Source organism: Oncorhynchus kisutch, linkage group LG5, assembly GCF_002021735.2.
Source record: "Oncorhynchus kisutch isolate 150728-3 linkage group LG5, Okis_V2, whole genome shotgun sequence".
Taxonomy (NCBI): Eukaryota; Metazoa; Chordata; class Actinopteri; order Salmoniformes; family Salmonidae; genus Oncorhynchus; species Oncorhynchus kisutch.
The window spans coordinates 59,002,032-59,020,540 of record NC_034178.2 but is presented as its reverse complement, the minus strand read 5'-3'; the positions used below and the strand labels follow the sequence as shown (position 1 = coordinate 59,020,540).

The 18,509-nt window shown below is 41.2% G+C and overlaps 1 protein-coding gene across 8 annotated transcripts in view; it reads left to right on the top strand.

Annotated features, from left to right (window-relative positions):
• Positions 1–18,509, top strand: part of LOC109891346 (voltage-dependent L-type calcium channel subunit alpha-1D) — a 123,030-nt gene that overhangs the window by 60,546 nt on the left and 43,975 nt on the right. For 5 of the 8 annotated variants that reach the window (XM_031825533.1, XM_031825534.1, XM_031825532.1 and 2 more), the window contains 14 exons: positions 17–43; positions 553–713; positions 7,509–7,734; positions 7,880–8,087; positions 8,685–8,805; positions 9,170–9,273; positions 9,449–9,482; positions 9,679–9,805; positions 9,895–10,024; positions 10,630–10,689; positions 14,898–15,004; positions 15,255–15,342; positions 15,592–15,699; positions 18,273–18,325. In XM_031825533.1, the coding sequence (XP_031681393.1) occupies positions 17–43; positions 553–713; positions 7,509–7,734; positions 7,880–8,087; positions 8,685–8,805; positions 9,170–9,273; positions 9,449–9,482; positions 9,679–9,805; positions 9,895–10,024; positions 10,630–10,689; positions 14,898–15,004; positions 15,255–15,342; positions 15,592–15,699; positions 18,273–18,325 (1,554 nt within the window). Of the gene's footprint in view, positions 1–16; positions 44–552; positions 714–7,508; positions 7,735–7,879; positions 8,088–8,684; positions 8,806–9,169; positions 9,274–9,448; positions 9,483–9,678; positions 9,806–9,894; positions 10,025–10,629; positions 10,690–10,771; positions 10,832–14,897; positions 15,005–15,254; positions 15,343–15,591; positions 15,700–18,272; positions 18,326–18,509 lie in introns of all 8 variants that reach the window. The other 3 variants (XM_031825529.1, XM_031825535.1, XM_031825531.1) reach the window with 2 other exon arrangements.

Below are 18,509 nucleotides of genomic sequence, written 5' to 3'. Positions count from 1 at the left end.
ATTTTGATTTTTCCAGTCAAAAAATTACAAAGTCAAAGTTCAGGTCAGTGAAATCACCTTACCTCACATGTGTCCTTGCTTGACGCATGCAGCAGCAGTCTGTACAGTAAAAGTTTTATTTTTCTGCATGAAGTAGTGACGTCTGTTATTTCTGTAGATAAATGCTTGTTTTAGGTTTCTCTACTGTATGTGCTGTTCTGTTCTCTGGAGTCAGCTTTAATGAGTCTGCAGGTAATAAATCAACTCTAACTCCCCTTTAAACATGTCAGCATATAATCTGGGGCATCGGAAGGAACTGGAGGTGCTGGAGCCTTGTGCAGTGTTTTTATACTTTTTGATTTATACTGCATGCTATGCTGCTCTCTCCCTGTCCCAAAGTTCTTTCAAAGTTCATTGACTTCTCTTTCCCAAGTTTTCTTCTAATATTCTTTGAACTCAGTGCCTGCCTACACCACCTCTTTATATACTTCCTAACCCCCCTCTAACCATCGATCCTCCCCTCTTCAATGAAAACCTCCCCTACTGGTCTCCTTTTTACTTCCTGTCTCACAGTCGGCGCTGGCGTCGCTGGAACAGGTTCTGCCGCAGGAAGTGCCGGTTGGCAGTTAAATCGGTGCCTTTCTATTGGCTGGTGATCATCCTGGTGTTTCTCAACACACTCACCATCTCCTCAGAGCACTACATGCAGCCTGACTGGCTCACTCAAGTACAGGGTTAGTACACTACAATCAGCCTGACTGGCTCACTCCAGTACAGGGTTAGTACACTTCAATCAGCCTGACTGGCTCACTCCAGTACAGGGTTAGTACACTTCAATCAGCCTGACTGGCTCACTCCAGTACAGGGTTAGTACACTACAATCAGCCTGACTGGCTCACTCCAGTACAGGGTTAGTACACTTCAATCAGCCTGACTGGCTCACTCCAGTACAGGGTTAGTACACTACAATCAGCCTGACTGGCTCACTCCAGTACAGGGTTAGTACACTACAATCAGCCTGACTGGCTCACTCCAGTACAGGGAGTGGGTCTACTACACCACATACTGGCTACCATTGTCTTAGATCATATGCCATAGGGCCAGGAGTTTTTCCTGACCATGTGACTTGACCAGAAAAACTTCAGGCCCATACAGTATTTATACTCTATAACTAAGGCCCAGAGTAGTCTTATTTGCAAGACTCATGGCGCTCCATGGCAGCTGTGAAAAGAGACTCGGCCAGAATTACTTTCAAGTCAGGTCAGGTGGTAAGGAAAAACTCCTATCAATGATATTTTTAATGTGACTTGCTTCAGCAGTCACACTTTAAATCTTGTACTTATTTCTGACATTTTATTAAAGTTATTATTTGTATCACTACTCCTTTTACACTGTTTAAGCTAGAAAAACAATTCAAACTTTAAAACATGCAGACTGGTGTGGAATAGTTTTGATACCGTTTATACCTTTTAAACTATTAACCTTTTTGTAAAATCCTAATCCACTTTAATGTAAACAATGTGACTTTTGACACAAATCAGCTACTTTGACCACTTTCCCAACAACTTAGACAAAAACATTGTGCGTATGAAATCTTAAGCCCGGTTCAGACACAACAGCCGACATAAGGAGAGATGAGACAAGACAAAATTAGCTTGTTTTGGAATTGTCTGTTGTAGGACAGCTGACTAAAAACATTCAGATCAATGTTTGAGAACGATTCCACTATAATGTGACTATTTTTACAATGATGTGGTGAAGCTGTGAAACAAATTGCTAGCTGCTTGTCTAAACACAGACAAAATGTCAGCGCACTGTTCTCTGATTGGCTAAATGGATCCGTCTCATCGCAAGTCTTTAGCTAAGATTTGACATGTTCAATTTGGGAAAATCAAGCAGCCAACATGAGACGTTCTAAAAATAGTGTTCAAAGCAAATGTTATAAAACTGAGTAAAACCATGTTGTCTGTTGTATCTGAATCAGGCTTTAGTCTACTTCTCTGCTGTTCAAATCTGAAATCAGAACTGAAATATCTATCTATAATCTATATTTTTATTTTTATTTATTTGCACCAAAGAAAACTAGTGATAGACAACATTACTGATATAAAATAAAGAAAACTAGTGATAGACAACATTACTGATATAAAATAAAGAAAACTAGTGATAGACAACATTACTGATATAAAATAAAGAAAACTAGTGATAGACAACATTACTGATATAAAATAAAGAAAACTAGTGATAGACAACATTACTGATATAAAATAAAGAAAACTAGTGATAGACAACATTACTGATATAAAATAAAGAAAACTAGTGATAGACAACATTACTGATATAAAATAAAGAAAACTAGTGATAGACAACATTACTGATATAAAATAAAGAAAACTAGTGATAGACAACATTACTGATATAAAATAAAGAAAACTAGTGATAGACAACATTACTGATATAAAATAAAGAAAACTAGTGATAGACAACATTACTGATATAAAATAAAGAAAACGGTGTGCAGGTGTTGTTGAAAGCCCAAGGGCTAATATGAAAACCACACCACAAAAACTATATACAATACATAAGTACAAAAATAACAGATAAAACCTACTAATAATAATTGTTTAAATGAATTGATCAGTAATCACCTGAAAAAAAAACGATTCAGCTGTTTTAGTAACCAAGTCAACAATTTTTTTCTCTCAACTTTAACCTTTTTTAACCACCTTCCCAACATCTTAGACAAAAAAGAGCGTATGAATTCTTGTTCTCATTCTATTTTGTTCAAATCTGAAATCAGATCAGAAAAACTTCTACAAATCAACTACTTTCATTAAGCTAACTTCCCACTGTTGAATAAACTGCCATGGAACTTTCAGAAATGTCTAATTATAAACCAGGTAGTTTGGGTCCTGGATGCTGATTGGCTGTGTGTATATCAGACAATATATCACGAGTATGATGCAAAACTACTTGTTTACTGTTATATTCATGTTGGAAACTGATTTAAAATAGCAATAAGACAACTCTGGGGTTTGTCGTATATGGCCAATATGCCACTGCTAAGGGCTATATCCAGGCACTCCACTTTGCATTGTGTGTAAGAATAGCCCTTAGGCGTGGTATACTGGCCAATATATCACACCTCGTCAGGCCTTATTGCTTAATTATAGAACTTGGGGAGCACATTCGAAGAATTAGACAACTAGTAAACAATGTGACTTTTGACACAAATCAGCTATTTTTACCACTTTCCCAACTGTTGGAAAGGGTATGAAGGTCTACTTCTCTGCTATTAAAATGTTAAATCAGAACAGAAATATATTCTACCTATCAAACGATACAGCAGTTTTTGTAACCTCAGAGGTTTAGGCCACTTTCCAAACAACTTACATAAAAACTTACTGTGTATGACATCTTGTTGTGTTTATCTGCTATTCAAATTTGAAATAAGAACAGAAATATCTTCTACCAATCAAACGATACAACTGTTATAAAAACCACATCAACTACTTTCATCAAGCTAACTTCCCACTGTTGAATTAACTGCCATGTAATGGAGCATTCTTACATTTCTAATTATAGCACATTCTATGAATGAGAACCACTAATTCATGTGACTTGCTTCAGCAAGACCACTAGAAATTCTACTTAAGGCCTACTTAAGTAGAAGTAAGGCCTACTACTACCACACTCACTACTACTACTACTACTACTACTACCACACTCACTACTACTATTGCTACTACTGCTACTGCTACTAATAATAATAATAATATTACTACTACTTCACAGAGTTGTGGCTGAACGATGACATTATCAACATACAGTTGGCTGGTTATATGCTGTATAGGCAGGATTAAAGAGGGGGGCCTGGTAAGACAAGGGGCAGTGGACTATGTATTTTTGTAAATAATAGCTGGTGCACGATATCTAACGAAGTCTTGATGTTTTGCTCGCCTGAGGTAGAGTATCTCATGATAAACTGTAAACCACACTATCTACATAGAGAGTTTTCACCTGTATTTTTCATAGCTGTCTACATACCACCACAGACTGAGGCTGGCAATAAGACCGCACTCAATGAGCTGCATTCCACCATAAGCAAACAGGAAAACGCTCACCCAGAGATTGCGCTCCTAGTGGCCGGGGACTTTAATGCAGGGAAACTTAAATTGGTCCTACCAAATTTCTATCAGCATGTTAAATGTGCAACCAGAGGGAAAAAAACTATTGACCACCTTTACTCCACACACAGAGACACATACAAAGCTCTCCCTTGCCCTACATTTGGCAAATCTGACCATAATTATATCCTCCTGATTCCTGCTTACAAGCTAAAATTAAAGCAGGAAGCACCAGTGACTCGATCAATAAAAAAGTGGTGAGATGAAGCAGATGCTAAGCTACAGGACTGGTTTGCCAGTAAAGACTGGAATTACGTTCCGGGATTCCTCCGATGGCATTGAGGAGTACACCACATCAGTCATTGGCTTCATCAATAAGTGCATCGATGACGTCACCCCCACAGTACGTACATACCCCAACCAGAAGCTATGGATTACTGGCAACATCTGCAATGAGCTAAAGGCTAGAGCTGCCGCTTTCAAGGAGCGGGACTCTAACCTGGAAGCTTATAAGAAATCCCGCTATGTCAGACAAACCATCAAACAGGCAAAGCATCAAGTCTAAGATCGAATCGTACTACACCGGCTCTGACGCTCGTCGGCTGTGGCAGGGCTTGCAAACCATTACAGGCTACAAAGGGAAGCACAGCCGAGAGCTGCCCAGTGACACGAGCCTACCAGACAAGCTAAACTACTTCTATGCTCGCTTTGAGGCAAATAACACGGAAACATGCATGAGAGCACCAGCTGTTCCGGACGACTGTGTGATCACGCTCTCCGCGATGTGAGTAAGACCTTTAAACAGGTCAACATTCACAAGGCCGCAGGGCCAGGCGGATTACAAGGACGTGTACTCCGAGCATGCGCTGACCCACTGGCAAGTGTCAACACTGACATTTTCAACCTTTCCCTGTCCGAGTTTGTAATATCAACATGTTTTAAGAAGACCACCATAGTCCCAGTGCCCAAGAACACTAAGGTAACCTGCCTAAATGACTACCGACCCATAGCACTCACATCTGTAGCCATGAAGTGCTTTGAAAGGCTGGTCATGGCTCACATCAACACCATTATCCCAGAAACCCTAGACCCAATCCAATTTGCATACCGCCCTAACAGATCCACATATGATGCAATCTCTATTGCACTCCACACTTCCCTTTCCCACCTGGACATAAGGAACATCTACGTGAGAATGCTATTCATTGACTACAGCTCAGCGTTCAACACCATAGTGCCCTCAGAGCTCATCAATAAGCTAAGGACCCTGGGACTTAACACCTCCCTCTGCAACTGGATCCTGGACTTCCTGACGGGCCCGCCCCCAGGTGGTAAGTTTAGGTAACAACACATCCGCCACACTGATCCTCAACACAGGGGCCCCTCAGGGGTGCAACCTCAATCTCCTCCTGTACTCCCTGTTTACTCATGATTGCACGGCCAGGCACAACAGCAACACCATCATTAAGTTTGCCGATGATACAACAGTGGTAGGCCTGATCACCGACAACGACGAGAGGTCAGAGACTTGGCCGTCTGGTGCCAGGACAACAACCTCTCCCTCAAGGTGATCAAAACAAAGGAGATGATTGTGGACTACAGGAAAAAGAAGACAGAGCATGCCCCCATTCTCATCAACAGGGCTGCAGTGGAGCAAGTTGAGAGATTCAAGTTCCTTGGTGTACACATCACCAACAAACTAGCATGGTCCAAGCACACCAATACAGTCATGAAGAGGGCACGACAAAACCTATTCCCCCTCAGGAGACTGAAAAGATTTGGCATGGGTCCTCAGATCCTCAAAATGTTCTACAGCTGCACCATCGAGAGCATCACTCCCTGGTATGGCAACTTTTCGGCCTCTGACAGCAAGGCACTACAGAGTGTAGTGCGTACGGCCCAGTACCTCACTGGGGCCAAGCTTCCTGCCATCCAGGACCTCTATAACAGGCGGTGTCAGAGGAAGGCCCTAAAAATTGTCAAAGACTCCAGCCACCCTAGTCATAGACTGTTCTGTCTGCTACTGAACGGCAAGCGGTACCGGAGCGCCAAGTCTAGGTCCAAGAGGCCTAGACTTCTAAACAGCTTCTACCCCCAAACCATAAGACTCCTGAACATCTAATCAAAATTGCTACCCAGACTATTTGCACCCCCCCCCCCCCACACCGCTCCTCTCTGTTGTTATCATTTATGTGTAGTCACTTTAATAACTGTACCTACAGGTACATATTACCTCAATAACCTCGACTAACGGTGCCCACGCACGTTCACTCTGTACCAGTACCCCCCTGTATATAGTCTCGCAATTGCTATTTTACTGCTGCTCTTTAATTACTTGTTACTTTTCTTATTGATATTTTAATTTTAATTTTATTTAAACAGCGTTGTTAGTTAGGGGCTCATAAGTAAGCATTTCACTGTAAGGTCTACACCTGTATTCGGCCCGTGTGACTAATGCAGTTTGATTTGATTATTATTACTACAAGTACTACTACTACCAATAATAATAATAGTACTACTATTACTGCTACTACTACTGCTACTAATAATAATAATAGTACTACTATTACTGCTACTACTAATAATAATAATAATAGTACTACTATTACTGCTACTACTACTACTACTAATAATAATAATAGTACTACTATTACTGCTACTACTAATAATAATAATAATTATTGTTATAATAATAGTACTACTATTACTGCTACTACTAATAATAATAATTATTATTATTATAATAATAGTACTACTATTACTGCTACTACTACTACTAATAATAATAATAATAGTACTACTATTACTGCTACTACTACTAATAATAATAATAGTACTACTATTACTGCTACTACTACTAATAATAATAGTACTACTATTACTGCTACTACTACTAATAGTAATAAGAATAATAATTGTACTACTATTACTGCTACTACTACTACTACTACTAATAATAATAATAATAATTGTACTACTATTACTGCTACTACTACTAATAATAATAATAATAATTGTACTACTATTACTGCTACTACTACTACTAATAATAATAATAGTACTACTATTACTGCTACTACTAATAATAATAATAATAATGATAATGATACTAATAATAATAATATACTATTACTGCTACTGCTACTACTACTGCTACTACTGCTACTACTACTGCTACTACAGTCAATAGGTCCACCACTACTGCAGTCACTACTTCTACTATTAGCCTTAATTTGTCAACGCTAGCAATTTAAACATCAACATTTCTTTGAATACAATAAAAATATTTTTTGCCAGCTGAAGCAATTCACAATTTATCTTCATGGAAAATGACCTTTCTACTTTATTCTGTGTTATTGTGTTATATTGACTGACACCACCCTCTGTCCTTTGTGATTCCAGACGTGGCAAACAAGGTTCTACTGGGATGTTTTACGTGTGAGATGATGACCAAGATGTACAGTCTGGGCCTGCAGGCCTACTTTGTGTCCCTGTTCAACCGCTTTGACTGCTTTGTAGTGTGTGGAGGCATCACAGAGACCATCCTGGTGGAGCTGGCCATCATGTCTCCTCTGGGCATCTCTGTGTTCCGCTGTGTCCGCCTTCTCAGGATCTTCAAGGTCACACGGTGAGACCACCGCCATGTGGAGTAGGGTGAAGTCGCCCCTAGACACTGTTCTCTTTGTGTGTGTGTGTGTGTATATGTGTGTGTCCATGCATACTGTATGCATGAGAGTGTGTGTGTGATTTGGCCATCTCTCTCTGTTCTCCAGTCACTGGCAGTCTCTCAGTAACTTGGTGGCATCGCTGCTCAACTCCATGAAGTCCATCGCCTCCCTGCTGCTCCTGCTCTTCCTCTTCATCATCATCTTCTCCCTGCTGGGCATGCAGGTGTTCGGAGGCAAGTTCAACTTCGACGAGACACAGACCAAGAGGAGCACCTTCGATAACTTCCCCCAGGCACTGCTCACTGTGTTTCAGGTGGGTGAACAGTACAGTGTGTGGGTGTTCTCTCTCTCACTCTCACACACACACACACACACACACACACACACACACACACACACACACACACACACACACACACACACACACACACACACACACACACACACACACACACACACACACACACACACACACACACACACACACACACACACACACTTATATCTAGAACCTCATAGTCTACCGGTATTTAGTGAATGTAGTATATAAAGAGAGCCTCCTGGTGATGACATAGGGGCTAGCCCAGGGATGTAGTGGTAAAATACAGCTGGGTCAACACTGATCGCCACTGGCGGGGAATAAAGTCATGCTCCCTATATTTTAAATGCATTTTTCCACAATAGGTGGGTTTGTGTTTGTTTATGCCTCAGACAAGTCCTCTGTTTTTGCTGTTGTGTGTTACATAACTAGAGTAAAATGTCCCATGGTCTACAGTATATACATACTGTAAAATACAGTATGTTATGTTGTACTACCAGCGTATGCTCTATGTGTATCCATAAAATTACATATGAATTATAGGACCTCTATGTGTGTAGCATCCAATATATTTGGGTGTGTTGTTGCCAGATCCTGACGGGTGAAGACTGGAACGCTGTGATGTATGACGGCATCATGGCGTATGGTGGCCCTTCCTCATCAGGGATGATCGTCTCCTTCTACTTCATCATCCTCTTCATCTGCGGAAACTGTATCCTTTCTTTACCCCACTCATCCTATCAACAGCCCAGATCACAATCTGCGCTTACCTAGGTTCCAGAGGAGGCTGGTGGGAGGACATATAGGAGCTGATTGTAATGGCTGGAATGGTATGAATGGGATGGTATCAAACATATACAACATGCCCAACAACTTCCTCTGATCCAGACACTCCAGGGCTGGGAGGTTTGTATTAGCCCAAACACAATAACCTTCTTATCTTTGGCCGTTTCCTCCCATCCAGCATTGAACATTTCTGACTTCGACACAAGCACTGTATGCTTTTCTCTCTGTTCCTATTCTGAATGTTCTGTATCAGTGTCTTCCTTTTGTCCTTGACTGAACACTTTGCTCAGACATCCTGCTGAACGTCTTTTTGGCTATCGCTGTGGACAACCTGGGAGACGCGGAGTCTCTCAATGCTCCACGAGAGAAAAAGGAAGAGAAAAAGGAAGACTTGGTAAACCTCCATCCCAGACATATTGTGGTTCAGGTTTATTCAGCCGCATTGTATACTTGTGAAACATACATAATATGTGATGCTATAAAATAGTTTAAAATACACTTTAAAAACTAAATTATGACACTTATGACACTTATGACACTCTTAATCACATTTGCTTCTTTGGATACAGGTGCCAGTGGAGGAAGAAGAGGAGAATGCAGCAGGTACATGGAGAGAACAGGCCTGTGTGTGTGTGTGTGTGTGTGTGTGTGTGTGTGTGTGTGTGTGTGTGTGTGTGTGTGTGTGTGTGTGTGTGTGTGTGTGTGTGTGTGTGTGTGTGTGTGTGTGTGTGTGTGTATGTGTGTGTGTGTGTGTGTGTGTGTGTGATCCGACTCACTGTGTGTGTGCCTGTATTTGCAGCAGTGGAGGAGGAGGAGCCGGAGGTTCCAGCAGGGCCACGCCCACCCATCTCTGAACTGGTCAAGAAGGAGAAGATCACCCCCATCCCTGATGGCAGCGCCTTCTTTATCTTCAGCAAGACCAACCCGTAGGACACACACACACACACGCACACAACAAGTGGCTGTTCTTGAGCCTGTTCTCAGAGCTCTGTCTATTGTCTGTTGTTTTCCTCAGGATCCGGGTGGGATGTCATAAACTCATCAATCACCACATCTTCACCAACCTCATCCTGGTCTTCATCATGCTCAGCTCTGTCTCCCTCGCTGCAGAGGACCCCATACGCAACTTCTCTGCACGCAACATCGTAAGTACAGGAACCTTATGTCTAGGTTAGAGGAACACACCGTATACAGCAATTGATTTTCAACAGATAGGCTTCGTAGTAGTACATAGTATGTACAGTAAAGACAGATTCTGTAAGGTTAATTATTGGTTAATTATTTACCTTGATTTAGTGATTTAGTTTGTTGCGATTGATGTACACTAACAGAGTACTGCGGTAAAGATAACTCTTTCCTGAACTTTTCCCCATGATGCTCTGAGGCAGCAGGTTCATTGACTTGAGTTGCTTTATTTCAACTCATCATACTAACTTAACCTCAAGCTGCGGGAATTTAAAGATGATGTCATTGTGGTAGTGGGATAATGGCATCATGCAGGTGCACTCAATGAAACTATATGATGAATAGATAGTGTATTATAAAATATATTGTATTCTACTGTACATGGATTTGATACATTTATATGACTACTGTTGATGTTCTGTTTATGCATATTAAGTAATTTCCTATGCCCTTTCCTGCACACATGGATTATCCCACTCTAACTAGTTGTTCTAATGTCTTTGATGAATATACATGCTGCATAACCTGTATAATCGTTGTTAAACATATACGTTGCTTTTTGCAGATACTTGGTTACTTTGACTATGCTTTCACGGCTATCTTTACTGTTGAGATCCTATTGAAGGTAAATGGCCTGTGTCCGCCTCTTTGTGCTGTCTACTAACTGCCCCCCACAGTAACACTCCCAACGTCTGGTTGCCTTCCAGGTCCTAGGCTATGCAGATTATGTCTTCACTAGTATGTTTACATTTGAGATCATGTTGAAGGTAACCCCCGTTAATGACGACAGAGAGCCTTGTTGCATTCTCTCCTTGTGTGTCACCTGCTGCCACCACAGTACTACCTGCCTTGTTTTGTTTTCAGTTTCTATTCTTTGTCTTTTGACTCCATGGCACCTCTTTTAACTTTTAGATTGTCATCATCAGCTAACTCCCAACTACTACTACACACACACTGACTAACAAAAGAGTTGTTCAATTTCCACTAATCATCAAACTAATAATCCAGGAAGGAATCAGACACAAACTAGCCTAGATTGGTGTCATCATGATTGTCACGTTTGAGTTGAAAAGGTTTTGGAATTTCGACCGACGACACAATTTTGTGTAACTTTCAAAAAATTATGCAACTCTTTGTGCAAGGAAACAGCTATCAATGCACTATTTAAGACATGTAGCTTTGACTGAAGTTGAACCAGAAGTCATTGGCGGAGTTTTGGAGGGTTTAAAAACAAACATCTAAGGCCATCTCCAGTCAAAGCCAACTCCATCTCATACTGACTGACTGCTATTCAGATACTAAAGCCATAAAAGAGGGGGCAAACCAACCATGTTCATGTGGAGCATGGACTTTCCCCTGACTGACTGAGTGCATAGAAATGTAGTGTTTCCTCCAGAACCGTTAAGAGGGTAGACCTAACCTGCACAGTCCTGTCCAGGGTCGTATTCATTAGGGCAAACTGTAGCAAAATGTTTCGCAACGGAAAGCGAAAACTAGATTTTCTTATTGGACCAGTTCAGTTAGTCCTCCCTTTTTCGGTCAGTTTTTTTTCCGTTTGGTGCCTAATGAACACGTCCCGGCTCAGCTTGGTCCCGCTGCGTTAGCAGCACCCTGCGTTCTCTGTTACCATTCTCAGTTAGCTCTTTACTCTCTCCCTCACTGTATGTTCTACTGGTCTCTACATTTACATGCACTCAGGATGATGAACTTTACTATTATGATTTGAACAAGACTTCCTTCTGCTGGGTTGTTTACTTCTCTGCCTGCTGAAGTCTGACATGTTTTAGTGGGAGCTGCTTTATTATCCCTTTATATTTGAGCTATTAAAGAACATGAAGGAATGTGCTTTAAGGGAAACGGCCCTACATGAATGTGTCAGTAAGGGGATTTGGTTTTCCAATCGCTGGAGCGTTCGATCCTATAGTTCATCTCAGTAGTAGACATAATATCTGTTCTCGCAGAGTGGCAATAAACTGCATGTTTTACTGCTGCGAGTGACACTGTTATTAGCGGATTGGGAAATGAATGACTTGCTACTACATTCATGTACCAGTGTGCCGTGGGGTGTCGATGGTAGCTGCTAGCCTTCTGTGTTACTGCTCTGCCTGAGTCTGAGCCTGAGTCTGAGCCTGAGTCTGAGCCTGAGTCTGAGCCTAATTCTGAGCCTGATTCTGAGCCTGAGTCTGAGCCTGAGTCTGAGTCTGAGCTCGCCACCCTGAAATAGAGTGATCTACAAGAGCGTGGAATTATGTGGGTGTACGTGGGTGTGAGGGAGAGTGAGTGCTGTATTATTGGTGTTTCTACTCCTTTGTCTATTTCGATGTGGCTGTCTTGTGGTGTACAACTGTGATATTGTGTACTTCTCACTGGGGACACCATGTCAATTCAACATGGAGAACTGGGTAATATTTGGTTGAGACGATGAACAGTGAGATTACAACCTATATTTACCCACTCAAAAACACAGCCAAAAATGTGTTGAATTTCCAATGTGTTATCGCTATGCTTTCAACCATCTAAAAGCACAACCAAATTTCAAGATTTCCACAGACCTGCGACGACCTGTTATCTTTGACATGCACACTTTAAATTATTACATAAGAACTTTATAGTTGCAGTAACCACAAAATGTGGCCATGGATGTGTTACCCATTTTAAGGTTGTATGTTACATTAGTTTGTAAGGTAGCCCTTTCCTGTATTACACAAGTAATATTGAATTGTGTTTGGTTGACAACGTAACCAAATATCAACATTTAAAGGAGATGTATCTGCCTGGATTGTTCCATTTGAGCCACTGGCTTAAATCCCATTCTTTAACTTCTACTTTTGGTTGAGTTGGAGACGTGAATCCAACATATCATTTGTTAGCATGTCGACAAGTTAATAGGCTATTTATTTTATTTCATAAGTGATATTCAATTGTGTTTGTTAGTCAACAGTGCCAAATAACAACATTTGAAGGAGATGTATCTTCTGTTTGGATACAGTGCCTTGCGAAAGTATTCGGCCCCCTGGAACTTTGCGACCTTTTGCCACATTTCAGGCTTCACACATAAAGATATAAAACTGTATTTTTTTGTGAAGAATCAACAACAAGTGGGACACAATCATGAAGTGGAACGACATTTATTGGATATTTCTAACTTTTATAACAAATCAAAAACAGAAAAATTGGGCGTGCAAAATTATTCAGCCCCCTTAAGTTAATACTTTGTAGCGCCACCTTTTGCTGCGATTACAGCTGTAAGTCGCTTGGGGTATGTCTCTATCAGTTTTGCACATCGAGAGACTGACATTTTTTTCCCATTCCTCCTTGCAAAACAGCTCGAGCTCAGTGAGGTTGGATGGGGAGCATTTGTGAACAGCAGTTTTCAGTTCTTTCCACAGATTCTCGATTGGATTCAGGTCTGGACTTTGACTTGGCCATTCTAACACCTGGATATGTTTATTTTTGAACCTTTCCATTGTAGATTTTGCTTTATGTTTTGTATCATTGTCTTGTTGGAAGACAAATCTCCGTCCCAGTCTCAGGTCTTTTGCATACTCCATCAGGTTTTCTTCCAGAATGGTCCTGTATTTGGCTCCATCCATCTTCCCATCAATTTTAACCATCTTCCCTGTCCCTGCTGAAGAAAAGCAGGCCCAAACCATGATGCTGCCACCACCATGTTTGACAGTGGGGATGGTGTGTTCAGGGTGATGAGCTGTGTTGCTTTTACGCCAAACATAACGTTTTGCATTGTTGCCAAAAAGTTCAATTTTGGTTTCATCTGAGCAGAGCACCTTCTTCCACATGTTTGGTGTGTCTCCCAGGTGGCTTGTGGCAAACTTTAAACAACACTTTTTATGGATATCTTTAAGAAATGGCTTTCTTCTTGCCACTCTTCCATAAAGGCCAGATTTGTGCAATATACGACTGATTGTTGTCCTATGGACAGAGTCTCCCACCTCAGCTGTAGATCTCTGCAGTTCATCCAGAGTGATCATGGGCCTCTTGGCTGCATCTCTGATCAGTCTTCTCCTTGTATGAGCTGGAAGTTTAGAGGGACGGCCAGTCTTGGTAGATTTGCAGTGGTCTGATACTCCTTCCATTTCAATATTATCGCTTGCACAGTGCTCCTTGGGATGTTTAAAGCTTGGGAAATCTTTTTGTATCCAAATCCGGCTTTAAACTTCTTCACAACAGTATCTCGGACCTGCCTGGTGTGTTCCTTGTTCTTCATGATGCTCTCTGCGCTTTTAACGGACCTCTGAGACTATCACAGTGCAGGTGCATTTATACGGAGACTTGATTACACACAGGTGGATTGTATTTATCATCATTAGTCATTTAGGTCAACATTGGATCATTCAGAGATCCTCACTGAACTTCTGGAGAGAGTTTGCTGCACTGAAAGTAAAGGGGCTGAATAATTTTGCATGCCCAATTTTTCAGTTTTTGATTTGTTAAAAAAGTTTGAAATATCCAATAAATGTCGTTCCACTTCATGATTGTGTCCCACTTGTTGTTGATTCTTCACAAAAAAATACAGTTTTATATCTTTATGTTTGAAGCCTGAAATGAGGCAAAAGGTCGCAAAGTTCAAGGGGGCCGAATACTTTCGCAAGGCACTGTAGTTCCACTTAGTCTGGCTTGTTTGATTACTTTCTTCAAATCCAAGGTATTTTCCACGTAGATTCCACATCACAATATGTTGATAAATTACATTGAAACAACGTTGATTCAACCAGTTTGTGCCCAGTGGGTTGTGTGTATGTCTCTGTGTTTGTGTTAATGTGTGTATTTCTTAGTGTCTGATACCCCTCTAACTAACTGTGCCCTTCCCATCAGATGACCACATACGGTGCGTTCCTCCATAAAGGAGCGTTCTGTAGGAACACCTTCAACCTGCTGGATCTGCTGGTGGTGGGGGTCTCCCTGGTCTCCTTCTGCATCCAGTCAGTACCTGCTGCTACCCTCCGCCCACACTATTTCCTTTCTTTCTTTCCCTCTCTCTCTCTCACTCTGCTATCTGTCTCTTCATCATATTCCTCACCCAATCTCCCTCTCTCTCTGTTTCTTCTCTCTTGCACACTGTCCTAACACATCATTTTTAATTGATATGGTCCAGTTAGATATGGCAGTGACTGGTTGTATTTAGAGAGTGTGAGTTTGTTTCTGACAGTGAGTTCCTGTGATGACATTTAGGTCATCTGCCATCTCAGTGGTGAAGATTCTGAGGGTCCTGCGTGTGCTTCGGCCCCTGAGGGCTATCAACAGAGCCAAAGGTCTCAAGGTAGACTGTTAACCTCCTACTCTTTCTCTTTATGTATCAATTTACTTGCCACAGTATTGGTAGAACAATTACAGTAAACATGTGATAGTTTGTTACAAAAACCTGTGCTGTGCGACAGGTAAAAAAGGTAATAGTTCCCGTAACTGTATCGTTACTATAGCTCCTTGTCTTCTTCTTATTAACCTTTCATCAATGTAATGTCATCTTACCGTTCAATGACTGCTAACATTTGAACTTTGACCCTTGCAGCATGTAGTCCAGTGTGTGTTTGTGGCCATCAGGACCATAGGTAACATCATGATCGTCACCACGCTGTTGCAGTTCATGTTTGCCTGCATAGGAGTACAGCTCTTTAAGGTCAGCACCGTAATACTGGTTCTAAGATCAGTACTATAACACTACTGTAACAGCACTGTCAGCGCTGTAACACTGGTTCTAAGATCAGTACTATAACACTACCATAACAGCACTGTCAGCGCTGTAACGCTGGTTCTAAGATCAGTACTATAACACTACCGTAACAGCACTGTCAGCGCTGTAACACTGGTTCTAAGATCAGTACTATAACACTACTGTCAGTGCTGTAACACTGGTTCTAAGATCAGTACTATAACACTACCGTAACAGCACTGTCAGCGCTGTAACACTGGTTCTAAGATCAGTACTATAACACTACTGTCAGTGCTGTAACACTGGTTCTAAGATCAGTACTATAACACTACTGTCAGTGCTGTAACACTGGTTCTAAGATCAGTACTATAACACTACCGTAACAGCACTGTCAGCGCTGTAACACTGGTTCTAAGATCAGTACTATAACACTACTGTCAGTGCTGTAACACTGGTTCTAAGATCAGTACTATAACACTACTGTCAGTGCTGTAACACTGGTTCTAAGATCAGTACTATAACACTACCGTAACAGCACTGTCAGCGCTGTAACACTGGTTCTAAGATCAGTACTATAACACTACTGTCAGTGCTGTAACACTGGTTCTAAGATCAGTACTATAACACTACCGTAACAGCACTGTCAGCGCTGTAACACTGGTTCTAAGATCAGTACTATAACACTACTGTCAGTGCTGTAACACTGGTTCTAAGATCAGTACTATAACACTACTGTCAGTGCTGTACCACTGGTTCTAAGATCAGTACTATAACACTACTGTCAGTGCTGTAACACTGGTTCTAAGATCAGTACTATAACACTACCGTAACAGCACTGTCAGCGCTGTAACACTGGTTCTAAGATCAGTACTATAACACTACTGTCAGTGCTGTAACACTGGTTCTAAGATCAGTACTATAACACTACTGTCAGTGCTGTAACACTGGTTCTAAGATCAGTACTATAACACTACCGTAACAGCCCTGTCAGTGCTGTAACACTGGTTCTAAGATCAGTACTATAACACTACTGTAACTGTAACGGTTTTCTTGCGGTGAAGGAGAGGAGGACCAAAATGCAGCGTGGTAATTTTAATACATGTTTAATAGCCGAATAAACACGAACAATACAAAACAAGAAACGTAACGCGAAAACAGCCTATTCTGGTGCAAACAAACACAGAAACAGGAACAATCACCCACGAAACACTCAAAGAATATGGCTGCCTAAATATGGTTCCCAATTAGAGACAACGATAAACACCTGCCTCTGATTGAGAACCACTCCAGACAGCCATAGACTATTCTAGATAGCCCCACTAAGCCACAATCCCAATTCCTACAAAAAAAACAAGACAAAACACACCACATAATAAACCCATGTCACACCCTGGCCTAACCAAAATAATAAAGAAAACACAAAATACTAAGACCAGGGCGTGACAGTAACAGCACTGTCAGCGCTGTAACACTGGTTCTAAGATCAGTACTATAACACTACTGTCAGTGCTGTAACACTGGTTCTAAGATCAGTACTATAACACTACTGTCAGCGCTGTAACACTGGTTCTAAGATCAGTACTATAACACTACTGTCAGCGCTGTAACACTGGTTCTAAGATCAGTACTATAACACTACTGTCAGCGCTGTAACACTGGTTCTAAGATCAGTACTATAACACTACCGTAACAGCACTGTCAGCGCTGTAACATGGTTCTAAGATCAGTACTATAACACTACTGTCAGTGCTGTAACACTGGTTCTAAGATCAGTACTATAACACTACCGTAACAGCACTGTCAGCGCTGTAACACTGGTTCTAAGATCAGTACTATAACACTACTGTCAGTGCTGTAACACTGGTTCTAAGATCAGTATTATAACACTACTGTCAGTGCTGTAACACTGGTTCTAAGATCAGTACTATAACACTACTGTCAGTGCTGTAACACTGGTTCTAAGATCAGTACTATAACACTACTGTCAGTGCTGTAACACTGGTTCTAAGATCAGTACTATACCACTACTGTCAGTGCTGTAACACTGGTTCTAAGATCAGTACTATAACACTACTGTCAGCGCTGTAACACTGGTTCTAAGATCAGTACTATAACACTACTGTCAGCGCTGTAACACTGGTTCTAAGATCAGTACTATAACACTACTGTCAGCGATGTAACACTGGTTCTAAGATCAGTACTATAACACTACTGTCAGTGCTGTAACACTGGTTCTAAGATCAGTACTATAACACTACTGTCAGTGCTGTACCACTGGTTCTAAGATCAGTACTATAACACTACTGTCAGTGCTGTAACACTGGTTCTAAGATCAGTACTCTAACACTACCGTAACAGCACTGTAACACCAAATTGGAAGAAAACTGACTGAAACAGGGAGGACCACTGAAACCCATCCAATATGAAATGCTTGTTTTTGTTTTCCATTGCTAAACATTTTGCTATGGTGTGTCCTAATGAATTAGACCCTTGTGTGTAGACACTCCCAGACAATGAAGATGTGTGTGTTTGCTTCACAGGGGAAGTTTTACCGATGTACAGACGAAGCCAAGTCCAGCCCAGACGAATGCAAGTCAGTTGCTTTTGATACATTTGTCCATCTATAGCTACATAGTAAACTGACACCCGTCATATTGTACCATAAATACTGCCATTTACTCTACAGTATGTGTTCTTTAGTATCTTTGATTTGAGCATGTTGCCCATAGACATACATATTCACAACTTCCACAATATTCATATTGTTTATATATTGT